Below are 13,084 nucleotides of genomic sequence, written 5' to 3'. Positions count from 1 at the left end.
ACAGAAGCTGTCACTGGACAAGTTTTTATGGGCTTTTTCTTCCATTTTTTAAAATTATGTTACATTTTATCACATTTCTGGATTTTTATTTTGCAAACTTCCATTACCCTCCCTGCTGTGCTGTACGTTTCTTAGAAACTCTTTTGAATGGATTACTAAGTACACAGTTAAAAAACTGAGAAACCTGCTAAGGTTATTTAGTCTAAACTATATGCCCTGTTAATGTAGGAATATATCACTTCAGCTTTTCAAATGGTGCAAACAGTGTAACTGTTACCAATGGTTATGAAATCTGGTTTCAGTACAAAGACATTAATTTTTGTGAGCCTGGTAGCTCTGCCAGTATTTGGCTGTACAGATTAAAATCCTGAGCTTGAGGACTTTTGACAGTACTTTAGAAAAACTTGTACAAACAGTTCTGCCAGTCTTAGGGCAAAGCTTGAACTGGTTGGGTGGGAAAGAGAATCATGAAAGCCTGTGCAAAGAAGAGGCAAATTTCTTATGTGATGGAAGAGTTCATTTTTAGGGGGAGCAAGTGCAATGTCTTAGAATCCTTAGCTGGCTTTGAATGAACCATTGTGTAGTTCTGAAACAGGGGGCAAGATGTCCATAATTTTCCTCTGCTTTTCTTTGTGGATAGTGATGATATAATAATAATTTCTCAGTATCATCTGTTGGCAGAAGACTATGCTAAGTGAAGACTATTTACTAAATAAATCAGTATTTTCCAAACTTGATGGTGACTTGTGAGATACTATCCAGCATACTTTGATATATATATAACACATAGATGCATTTTATACATGCTGTTGATAAAAACCTACAGAATTCATTTCTCCTCTGTGCAGGCTTCGAGGTTATTGATATTCCTGTTGGAAACAAACAGACAAAGAATGTGAGTTGGCTTTTTCAGCAGGCTGGACTCTGCTTTGCCTGAGGGTGTTCCCCTGCCCCTTTAATGTGCTGCAGAAACTCCACCCCAAGATCTGCTCTTTTCTGTCATTGTCAGCGTTCTCAGTGCTGCTAGGATTGCTTCTCAAACTACAGTACAAAGCTCACAAGGAAAAAAAGCACAAGAGCCTTAAGATCCAGAGTGATTGCTGAGCCAAGCCCACTAAACTGAGAAGTTTGATCTTGTTAGAATATTTGGATGTACTAGGAGTCATGGAGTGCAGAAGTGTAGTACTGCTCAGTCTGAGAATGACTTAAGAAGCCAAAAATACCACAGTTGAAGGATAATTCACTTCCTTGCAGAAGTTTTGGTTGGTTTTAGAGCACTCTTATTTTAACACAGTGAAAATTAAGTGCTCACTGGAGGAAGATGCACTGTTGAGATTGTAGCCGTATAAATATGTGTTAGAACTTAAAATTGGTTGCCTGAGTGCCTTATAGCTTCTTTGTTTGGACTGCTCAAGGAGCATGGACGTTTTGGAGTATTGTGAAATTTTCGGTTGTGTTACTCTTCCGTGTGGCCCTCAGCAAACCTTGCCTCTTATCAAAACGCAGCACCTGTTGACTTTAAATTACTTGGGAGCAGCAACTTTCATTAACCAGTTTGGTAGTAAGTGAACCTCTGGTTCTCTGATTCTTCCAGGAGTTATGAGAAGATGAATCTACTCAAAAGCAGCTTTAATCAAACAAATGTCTTGTTTTCTTTTAATGTTACAGAAAATCGTTGGTGCTTAGGGGACAGAACAGTTCAGTTGTGCTTCTCGTAGTTTCCTGTTCAGCTACTCAACAGCTTTTGTTGTCTGGGTGCACTGTGGGTTGGCCTCTTAATCAAAGTAAGGATGTTTTATGTCATTTTGGCAAAAACATTATAGAGTAGAAATCTCATAACAGGTTTGACGATGTGCAGTTTAGGCTGCTTGTATAGTTATTCTTTCTTGTCCTTTGTTATGAATCTGTTCTAGATTTCTGTCTAATGTTTGTATCAAAAATACTATTTTTATTTCATAATTTCAAGTTGGCCACCTATCTAAAAGGTTTTTGTTGAGCTGTCTTTTTGGGAGCTTTTTAAATGTCACGTGTCTGACTTGGCTTTACAATACAGTGTTCAGCTTCATGGAGGATTGGCAGAATTGCTATGTATTGGGTATCCAAAGTAGTTTAAGTTGATCATAATGTTAAGTCTCTGCCATAAGCATATATATTGCATAAGATAAATGCTACAGAAGAACTACCCCTGTAGAAAGCTGCTGGAAAGGTATTTTGCATTGAAGACATTCAGTAAAACTAAGAAAAAAGCAGAAGCATTTGCAGTGTAAACAGCTTCCCTTTCTTTGCAGTCCCAGTGCTGTAATACCAAGTGTTCTGTGTTGAATTTCTGGCCTAGGATGCAACTTCAGCTGCAAAATATTTCTTCTTTGTCACAGTGGTAAGGGTATTCACCTGAGAGGGGAAGGATGGCATTTGGCGTTTCTTAATGCAGAAAAAGTGGTTTTCTTACTTTCTGGTCATCTGGTTTAACCACTTTTGAGCTATAAAATAAAGTCATATTTTTCTCTTTGATACTGTATTTTTTGTTACTATTTTCCACAGGCTTTTTTTCAAAGAAGGGGCTGTTCTTTGCTTTTGCAAGAAAATGGTTACAAGCTTATTTCTGTCGAGATTCAGGGTTATTTGAGAGAGTAGCTGTCCCAAGATCTGGATGTCTGGATTTCAGAAATGGAAATTACTGGAAGCAGTGTTTCTTGTGGTAGTCCTAGATGATTTCCTGTCAAGAGTCTGCCTCCTTAAGTCTGCCTGGAGTTAAGGAGGGCACAGTTTCACCTTTCTGGTTGAGTTACCATGTAGGCAGCACTGAGCAGATGCTCCTGTCCCACCTCACTCCACATCAGCTTCTCCTTGTTGCTCTTGTCAAATCTAGTGTCCTCTTCCCTGTGGTGTTTTAGTCTAGTGGTCTCTTCTCTGGATGATCTGGTGAAATTCTCATGCATGGAAAAGGAGTGAAAAAACCTTCTGAATCAGTTACCTCGATGGTTACCAAGTTCATTTAGGGCAAGTGCTGAAAACTCTTGGGTGAAGGGTGGCAGGACTGTCGTCTACAAGGTCTCAACAGAGTAAAGGAACGGGTTTTGTGTCAGCCTCTAGATTTATGAGAAAGTATTTAAATATCAATGAGAGAGAGGAAGTGTAAACTTTAGAAAGAAAGAGTCTACTAAGACATAATTTTGTTTTTAAACAGAAATTTTGTGTTAAAATCTCATTGCTAATGCTGCAATGAGAAATGGACTGAAATGTGCTGGTATGTTGTATCTAGAGCCTGTAGAAGAAGATGAGAATTTTCTGTTGGTGTGTTAAGGGAGAAGAAATCATGAATGCTTATGCCATTCTACTTACTTACCTGCAGTATGTGAGGAACTCTTTTACCTAAAGACAGCTCAGTGTGTAATATCTCTTTGTGTGTAATTTGGGGGCCCTGTGGAATGATCTGCTGTGTTCTGGAAGTTTGAAGCCATTGTCCAACCGTGGGCAGGGACACCTTCTGTTAGACCGGGTTGCTGAGATCCCTGTCCAGCCTGGCCTTGAGCAGTTCCAGGGATGAGGCATTGATGTAATCAAACAGAACCAGAAAAAAAACCTTGTAAATGTTGAGCAGTATGTTCCCCAGGCCTCTTTTGGACTTATGAATTATTCTGTATAACAGGGTATGAATAAAAATAGAAAAAGGGGGTGGGTTAATGTTGTGAATTTGTGTTTTAAAAAGTATTAAAATGTTTATTTCTGGAACCTATGAGTTAAGTTAATGCTGGTATTGAGTTAGAGAAAATAAAACTCCTTAGTAATAGAGGTAATCCCAACCAAAGTTTCTCCTTTGGGGAAAGGGCATGTCATTGTACATAGGAGATCCAGCTGGGTGGCATTCTGGATGTTTTCTTCTGCTGCTGTAATGATAGGGCTGGGTTAGTGTTGAAGAAAGGCATGGAGACACTGGTGCTGCCTGTGCTTTCTCCAGTTTTAAATGATCTGTGAAACAGAAATTTGTGCTGTGGGGCAAGATCTTGTGGGCTGTTGTTTCTGGTGGAAAAAAGGACTGTATTTTTTTCTTGCTGCTGGTTAGCAATAGATAACGCTAACTTAAATTTTAGTTTTTTAGGAAGGAGGCCGGTGAGCAAAATTAATGCTCATTGTGCTAAAATATATTTACAGTTTCATAAAACTTCAGTTTCTTATAATGCTCTTGGGACAGCTTAGAGGAAAAAAGGAGTTAGCTGTCTCTTACCCTGATTCTTGGATTGTCTTTTCTCAGAGATGGGGAAGGAGGGGTGGTCATGGTTTTGGACTTCCCTGAATTGGGAAAAATAAGCATTTCTTATTAGATCTTGTAACACCAGAAAAACGCAAACAAATAAAACCACCACCACTGAAAGTTAAAACCAACAAAAAAACTCAAACAACAAACCCCAAACAATCCACCCAAAAACCACTACAACCAAAAAAATGATGCCTCTTTCAAGCTTGGTTGTTATCTAACAGGGATTTGGGTAGTGTTTATGGTAAATATAATTTGGGGAGCTTTACCTGCATATTTGTTTAGAGATCATTAGATCAAAACTACATATTGAGACAGAAATACCTAAATTGATATTGGTTTGTCATTGAAACTGAAGTGCATGACCTCAGCACGAAAAGTGGCCCAGCTAGGTAAGATAATCAGCTCTCTCAGCAATCTAGAAGAAGTTATGTTTTCAGAAACTGTAGTATTCAAATTCAGAAGTGTTCAAGGTTTGATTTTCTAATTTTTCTTTTGAAGTAATTGCTCTTGTACTGCTATATTTTCTGTGTGCATGCACAAATATTTGATTATCCCTTACAGCTAATAAAAGTTTTGCATTAAATATGAATCTGTTTTTTAAAACACTAATTTGAAGAAAAATTTTAGCTTTTTAAAGGCTATGTTAAAATCTGCTTTCAGTTTTTAAAAAACTAAAATCAACCTAATTAAGTGTCAGCTTCACTGGAATAAACTCAGTGTGCTGATGTGCATACCCCATAATTCAGTCTGAAACTAAATTTGCTCTTCAGTATCTCAATGAAATTGTTGGAAAGTTATTTCAGACTCCATCTTAACTAAAATATTGTTCTTCTTGAGGGAATATTTGAGCTATTAAATTTCTTTGTTAAAAGCAGAGAGACAGTCTCTCAGAAGTTAATGGCTTAGAATGATTGAGGCAATAACAATGGTTTGAGAGTAAATTTTTGAGAATGGAGTATCTATTGGCCACTTTTCCAATCCTAAGAAAGAGTTGTTTGTGCCAGAATGTGGAAAGCACCAGATTGTTTCTTTGCCTAGTATTTGAGCATCTATTGAAAAGTGTTAGGTATGTGTTATCAGCTGTGTGGAATAACATCAGTTTGGTTTATTGGCTGGTGTAAACAGATGGATTTACTGGTGAAAGTAACTCCTCAAGAGAGTGGTGTAGGGAGGGAAATTCATTTTACTTTGAACTTGAATAACTTTGCCTGCTGGATGTCACTATTGGGGGAGAAGAGAAGGGAAAGAAATAACTCTGAATTTCCTTATTTTATTTGTTTTTCTAAACTTATCCTGGCTTTGAAAATTCCTTATGGAAACCATTTTCTCAGAAAAGAATGAGCCCAGTGCATTGTGTCTGTGCCATGGAAAAAGGAGGTGGTTTGTTGCAGCAGCAACTCTTACTTTAGTAAAAATCCTTTCATATTTACAACAATTAAAAAAAAAAACAAAGCAAACACCAACCTGTGGTGAAGGAAAAATGTGATTTCCTGGAAGAAAACATGAGGAATTGTGATAATGCACTCAGTTACTAGATTTTAAAAGCGACACATTTCTAGTAGGTTTTGTGACCTGCCATGTGAGCTTTTCTTTGTTTGCTGCCAGGTGTATTCAGTAACGGTGTGCAACAGTTCCTCTCCTTTCTAAAGGATTTTATATGGCCAGATCTTTAATTTCACCTCTTTCTTTCACATTCATTGCAAAGGTGCTATTGGCTACCGTTCCTATAGTGAGCAATATCTGTACAGATATGTGGAGATTAAATTGTTTAAGTCTCTTGGAATTTCTTGCATGTCATTATATTAGCAGGGTACATTAAATTGGTCACTAACTGTATCTGGTAATGAAATCCAGACTTATGTAGAGACTGAATGGGGAATCACATTTTTTGTGTGCTTTCAATATGCAGAAATCTTCAGGAATACTGAAAACTCTTAACTTTTGTAAAGATATTTGACTAATGGATTTTTCTTTTGGTTTTTCCTCTGCAGGTTCGATCTGTGGATGAGATGAATCATGAGTTTCAAGCTCTTGCCCTAGAATCTCGGGGAATGGGAGAGGTAATTACTGAGGGCTGAAAATCCAGTTAGTGATTTGGAATTGTTGGTGCAGTTTAAGAAGTCTAAATAATACAATGTGAAGCAAAGAGCTTGTCTTAAGAACAAGTTAATCGTTTCTGTCTTAGGTGAAGGGAAACTAATTACATTAAAAGAATGTTGGGATTGTTATTGACTGGTTCTGCTGTTCTGTGTCATTCTTCTTAGATGAGTGATAGTTCTAGGGAACTGAAAGGGTTAGTTTTTGTAAGAGTGTACAATTCTATGAAAGGAGGCGCGTTTTCAGTCTCACTGTATCTAAGCTAGTGGAACTTGCTACTCCTGAGAAGCCAGGGAAACTGGGATTTGGAAAATAGATTTGGCTCCAGAAAAATGAACTGGCATACCCAGCAGAAATGTGTGGTAATTTACTATTTTTTCACTGGTAATTACTCCTTAAAAGATTTTAACTAGGCTGAAGAGTGCTGTTATGTAATTTAGCTGGAGGGAAGAAGGAATATTTCTTTTGACTGATTTGATTTGTTTGGGTTTTTTTAAGTCAGTGTACTTTAAGGTTGGGGTAAGGAATTTCAGAACATGCAGGATGACTTGGCTCCTTCAAGAGCAGTTCCCTGAACTGTTTAGAAGGTAATTGACACATATTAGAATTATTTGCCCTGACAGGAACCTGGTAAAGAAACTCATGTTGAACTAAGATTTCAAATGTGGATCCTTTAGTCTTGCTGGATATTTACCTAATTCAATTGATGGTTGAACCTATTTGGTTCAATAACCAATATTGCAGCCTAACTTTCTTAAAATGATGGTAGGAGTCTTTATGGAAGCCATAATTACTGATGAAAAATAAATGCTGTGCTCTAGTTGCTAAGTGTTTCTGAGCTGACACATGGGCATTCCTGCTTGATTTTCTTTATTTTAATGAAGCATTCAAGCTATCGCTTGGCTTTTCAGCAATTTTTGCTTCATCCAGAGTTGTCTTTGCACCATCCCCCATTTGAAAAAAATAATAGATGGAGCCCTGTTCTTTAGAAAGCTGAGTAGCCACCCTGCTCCCCTCCCAGTTCTTAAAGCTCCTTTTGAAAAGTAAAAGTGTTAGTGAAGTATCTGTGATAGTACCAACAGTGTGATAGAGTGGATGGGTGAAATTCATGGTGGTATTTGGTCTTTTGACACCCACAAAGTACCCAAAAGATTGAAAGCTGTAAAAAGTGAGAGTGAAGGATGGCACAAATGCCTGGGAATTAATTACAATATATATGACTGTTCATACCAGTCTTTATTTTAGGTTATCTCAGATGGAGGGAGGTATTTCTGCATGATTAGAATTCTTTTGGTTTGTTTTCATGGCATTCAGTGGATCTATAAAGATGTTTAAAAAAACTGCACACAAAGAGTCAGAGTTTTGGTACAGTACTGCAGCATCAGAAATTGATACTAAATTGTGACCCTGCACTCACCAGGTTATTTTGTCTTTTGTTTCAATGGTGTCTTCCAGGTATCTTGAGGTAATACAGGTTCACATAGCTAGGTTGACTTACTCAGTAATTTTCTTGATGTATTGCACAACAATAAAGTAGCTCTGGGATACATTCCATGGCTGTTTTAATCTTCCTTTTGATTATAGCCTTCTAGAATATTAAAGGAAACGTCCTTATAAAGTAAGCTGGAATTGGTGGAGGCTCCTACATGCTCCCCTCTGTATGCTTTGAAAGGTGTCAAAGAGAGGTCAAGTCAAGTGAACTGTTTCTAGCTATTGGGAAATTATGTTCCTTGTTTTCTCTGCCAGGATTTTTCTCTGAACTGAAATTAATTTTTTTTTCATAACTCTAATCCTTACTGATACTTTTCTTCGCAACTGGGTATCAATACCTAGCTGTTAAATCTGTTGCAGACATCTTTCTCTAAATGTGTTTCACAATTTTAGTTTGGGTAAATTGTTACATTTATTATTCACAGATGATGCTTCTGGCTCCAGCTCCCAAAATCTATGGTGACCTGTAAGGTCACTTCATATTCTGAAGAAATAAGAACACATGGTGTTGTTTCTCTCTAGGCATCTGTTTGCTGTATCAGGACAAGCCAGAATGGTCTGCAGGACTTTAGTGTGACCCACTACAGCCACACAAAACTTAGTGCCAAACAGCACAGAAAACTAAATCTTCTTTTGATAATGTCTGTTGGTTTAACTTACAGGATCGAAGCACACAGAGTTCATTTAAGGAACAAAGTATTCATTTCCAGTGTCAAAACTTCTTTTAGAGAAATTCAGCTGAGATGTTCTTTGAGCTCTGTAGGAATAGATAAAGATCTTAAAGATAATTTTAAAAAATAATTTTAAGATCATTCGAGAGTCAGTAATGGAGACTGCAGTTTCATGTCAGAGAGCTGTTTAAGAGACAGCATTAGCATAACTGCTTGTTATTATTTGTGTGTAGTAAAGGGCTTTGTTGGGCTTTGTCTGGCAAACACCTAACAGGGATCAGTGCTGGTACTGAAAAGGACACATTTAGTGTACTTTTGGGAGAGCAGTAGTAGTAAGAAATATTACAACCTACTCCATTATTTTTACTTATAATTGGATGTATCTTTGTAAAGTTTGTGTTTTATTACACTAAATGCAGGAAATGTTGAGGAAAACACGTGCTAGCAGAGTAAAGCACAATGATTTTAACTATCTGTATTGATTTGAGATGACTTCTAGATTAAGTCTTTTTTGGTAGAACTAATCAAACACATTGTTTTTCCTGTCTGTTTCATTTTTCTGAAAAGTACTTATTTTATTTGACTTCCACAATTAAAAGAATTGACAACTGATAGGGTGGTTTATTTGACAATTCAAGAGCTAATACCTTCATTTAAAAAGAGCATAGTGCATGTCATACCCATCTGTCAAAATAAATAATAAATGTAAATCAGTGGCTCTCAGGGAGTCGCAGCATTGTTAACTTTGTAAAATTGCGTTTATTTAAATATTTGAGGGACTTTGTTGTATAGAAAGTTTGTGCAAATCATTTCAGTAAATCTGTTTAATCTTCATAGTTTAAATTTAGCCTCTCAGTATGGATCATGCATTATGTTTTGTGTTAAAGATACTTTATATTCTTTGTCTACCAAAGTACGACTGAAAGCAGTTGAATTTGTCTGTTTGAAATTTGAGCGTAAGTAGTTTTAAAAAAAAGGCAAACCTCAAAAAACCCAAAACAAACCTTAAAAAGCCCACACAAACAACAACAGCAGCAAAATCCCCCCCACCAACAACTTGTACTTTTGCAGTGAGTGTTACTGCTTCTTTCTTCCAGGGGACAGTTTTCCCTTTCATACAAATCACATCAATGAGTTTTTATATCAAAACCAGTATTGCAGTGTGTTCTGCTCTAAATTTGCTTATTTCTTAACACTGAGTTGTCTGAACATACCTGTCTGATAGTAGAATTTACTAATTTCTGGGTGAGCATAGTTCAGGTAATTCTCATTTTGTGGCACTTGAGATATTACTAGATCTGTTTTATTCGGACAGGGTTGTGTGAGGTGGTGACACCTTCACTTAGGTGTTTCAAAGCTCTCAGCTGGACACATATTTGAAATTGGCTTAGGCAGCATTTAAAATAGAACATGATTCCCAAAAGCAAGATTTTGTAGATAACATTAAATGCTTGCTTCCTGTTCTACCACTCTCCTACAAAGTGAAAATTAAGCAGTATTGCAAGCCTGTTACAAATAGAAAGCTAAAAAAGATGTGTATATTCCATAGGCTGATCTGGATTTTGTAATCTTCTGCTTTTAGCTGAAAAGCAGCTGTAAGGTTCCATTAATCTATTTCTCTGCCTTCAGATGGCTAACTTCAGCCCTTAAATTTGAGGTAAACTTATATCCTGCTGCTCACAAATTGTTTGGTTGACACCTGGTGGTGATTCTCCAGTGCATTTGGGAGTGGACATCTCTGTCAGGGCAGATCACAACAGTACAGCACTTCCTGCAAGCATAACATTCTCCTGTGGTTTTATTGAGCTTTGGCTGTTGATCATCTTCCAACCTAAATCCTTCTCTGTTAATGAATTTCTGGAAGGAACCCAGGGATTTGAGTTTAACCAGTCAGACACCTTCATTTCTGGTGAGAGCTCTGGGCAGCACAGAAAACCAGCAATCCTCAATTTGTCCAGAGGAGCTCTTGCCATCACCTCTGTTGCACTGTTAGTGCTGGGGCTGCAAGTGGCAATCTTATCCACCTCCTCTTGAGGCTGTTTTCACAAGCGCTTTCAGTGTCATGCTAAGAAATATCTATATTATATACTGACTCCTGTTACTAGATTCATCAAGGCTCATACTAACCAGCTGTGAAGTTCAGAAGAGTTTTTAGTCACTTAAGTTACAGAAGAAGCAAATTTCCAGAATGTATGCATTTATTGCAGACAGCTTCATCTGATTACGTTTGGTTTTTTTTAATTTCACAAAATTTAAAATGCTGAGTACAGCATTACATTATGCAGAATCTGATGGAATGTGCAGGTTTCTTCTTCCCTACAAGTTTCTTCTTCCCTGCAAGTTGTTTTCACTTTCCTTTCTGTTGATGTACCTTGTAAAGTACCTATCCTGTCTAAGAATACAGTTTTTTAGTTACATGTAAGGAAAATATGACATGTAGGGTTTGGCAGTTCTACTGTTTCTGATGGGAAAAGGTACAGGAATAAACTAGTAAAATCAGAGCAAAAAGGATGCTAGTATTTGAGGAATTCTTGTTTGTGTAGTGCTTCTGTCATGTCACACTAAGTGTTTCTGCTGTTGAAGACAGTACAAGAAGTGATACTGATCTAACATGACACTTTCTGTTTTACAAGTAGGAATGAAAAAAACCATACATCTAAATAACAGTGTTGGTATGTGGAACTTCACATATGAATGTCACAGATTTTTAACAGCCCTATGGTCTTAAGGAGCTGACTTGCTACCATATGCATTAGTCACTTTCTAAAATTTGGAACATGATGCATTTCCAAGGGAAGAGAACTTCACAATGAACTGCAGCTCTTTCTGGTTATCACAGTATTGGTTAACAGCCAAACTTCTGAGTCTTTGGCAGGAAGGCACTGTTAGTTAAAGCTTCTGAGAAGACTATCTTGACTTAACACAGGGATTAATTTGATTTGCTTTTTTCACAGCTGCTTCTACATTCTGTATTTCTTCCTCATAACTTCAGAATTTCAATACTGTTGGAGTTACTTTAGCAATTCCTTTTTTACAAAAAAAGAGACAGAGCAAATTTTTACAAGGGCAGATAGGGGTAGAATGAGGGAAAGTGGTTTTAAATTAAAAGAAGAGAGATTTTTGATTAGATATAAGGAAGTAATTCTTTACTTTGTGGGTGGTGAGGCACTGGAACAGGCTGCACAGAGAAGCTCTGGCTGCCCTATCCATGGAAGTGCTCAAGACCAGGTCAGATGAGGCCCTGAGTAACCTGCTTCAGTAAGTGGCAATCCTGCCCATGGCAAGGAAGTTGGAATTAGATGATCTTTAAGATCCCTCCCAACCCAAACCATTCTGTGATTCCACGATGTAAAACTAATTACTTGCATATCCTCTTAATATCCTCTTGCTATTTTTGTCCATCTATAAGCATATTTCAGTAAAACAATAATCTTCTTTTTTAACAGCTTTTACCTGCCAAAAAGTTTTGGGAACCTGATGATTCAGCAAAAGATGGACAAAAAGGGATATTCCTTGGTGACGAGTGGAGAGAGACTGCATGGGGAACTCCTCGTAAGTGATTGTTGTACATGTACTGAAAATCAGTCATGATTACTGAATGGTATTCAAAACAAATTTTGTAACTGAATCTTAAATTTTATTTTCCTTTCATTTTAGTTGTGAAAATGTAAACTGCATGGTGATTGTATTTCAATAGCACTTTTTGAAAGTTTGATTTGGAATTTTTTTTTAATGTTTTGTTTTAATATTTCTGTTATGATGAAATGCAGAAACATTACAAGCTGTATTTTAAAAAATACTATAGTTTTATTTATTTGTTTGTTTTTAACAGACCATTCTATGTCCCAGCCTATTATGGTACAGAGAAAGCCTGGACAGGGTTTTCATGGAAACAGTGAAGTAAATGCTGTATTGTCTCCACGATCAGAAAGTGGTGGCCTTGGAGTGAGCATGGTAGAATATGTGTTAAGTTCCTCTCCAGCTGATAAATTGGATTCCCGGTTTAGGAAAGGAGCTTTTGTAAGTAATACAGTGTGTTAAGCTTGACTGGTTACCTGCTGTGGTCTTTGTTACATGGTTATATTTTCAGTTCTCTTTGTCTGTTTTTAATTTTTAACTCTTTAGAAGGAAGTAGTTGCTATCTGTCTGTCTTCCTTGGTTGGAGGGGGCAGAAGAGGGAAGTGGTTTGGGAATTTTAACTAAATAGCTGTCTTAAAGTGCTTTCCTAAAAACCTTATTTAAAGGTAGGGGAAAGACTGCAAATTGCTTAATTTATGATGTGTGATGAGCTTTATTCTAGATCTTCTATGTTTTCATGTGGGTTTGTTTTGTAACTGGATGTTTTAATTGTATAATATAAACTTTTCTCTAATTCAGAGTGTTACTGCTTTAACAGCACCGCTATAGTTAAGGTTGAGTTAGCTCTTCCATTATAAATCTTGGCATTCCTTTTCACATTTTGGCAGTTATTAATTGCATGTGGTTGAAACTTGATGATCAAGTGACCCACCAAATGCAATTTCATTGACAACAAACTGTTTGTGTTGTTTACGTGCATTGTAGTGTA

At 37.0% G+C, this 13,084-nt stretch overlaps 1 protein-coding gene across 9 annotated transcripts in view; it reads left to right on the top strand.

Moving 5' to 3' along the window:
* The window catches only part of PUM2 (pumilio RNA binding family member 2), a 68,889-nt gene that overhangs the window by 16,161 nt on the left and 39,644 nt on the right, over positions 1 to 13,084 (top strand). For all 9 annotated transcript variants that reach the window (XM_063150898.1, XM_063150895.1, XM_063150894.1 and 6 more), the window contains exons 2-4: positions 6,250 to 6,318; positions 11,964 to 12,069; positions 12,350 to 12,537. In XM_063150898.1, coding sequence (XP_063006968.1) covers positions 6,268 to 6,318; positions 11,964 to 12,069; positions 12,350 to 12,537 — 345 coding nt within the window. In that variant the 5' untranslated portion in view covers positions 6,250 to 6,267. The remainder of the gene's footprint in view (positions 1 to 6,249; positions 6,319 to 11,963; positions 12,070 to 12,349; positions 12,538 to 13,084) is intronic.

This window comes from Melospiza melodia, chromosome 3 (genome assembly GCF_035770615.1).
Source record: "Melospiza melodia melodia isolate bMelMel2 chromosome 3, bMelMel2.pri, whole genome shotgun sequence".
Classification (NCBI taxonomy): domain Eukaryota; kingdom Metazoa; phylum Chordata; class Aves; order Passeriformes; family Passerellidae; genus Melospiza; species Melospiza melodia.
Note: the sequence above shows the minus strand (reverse complement) of the source record. Positions and strands in the feature narration are given on the sequence as shown.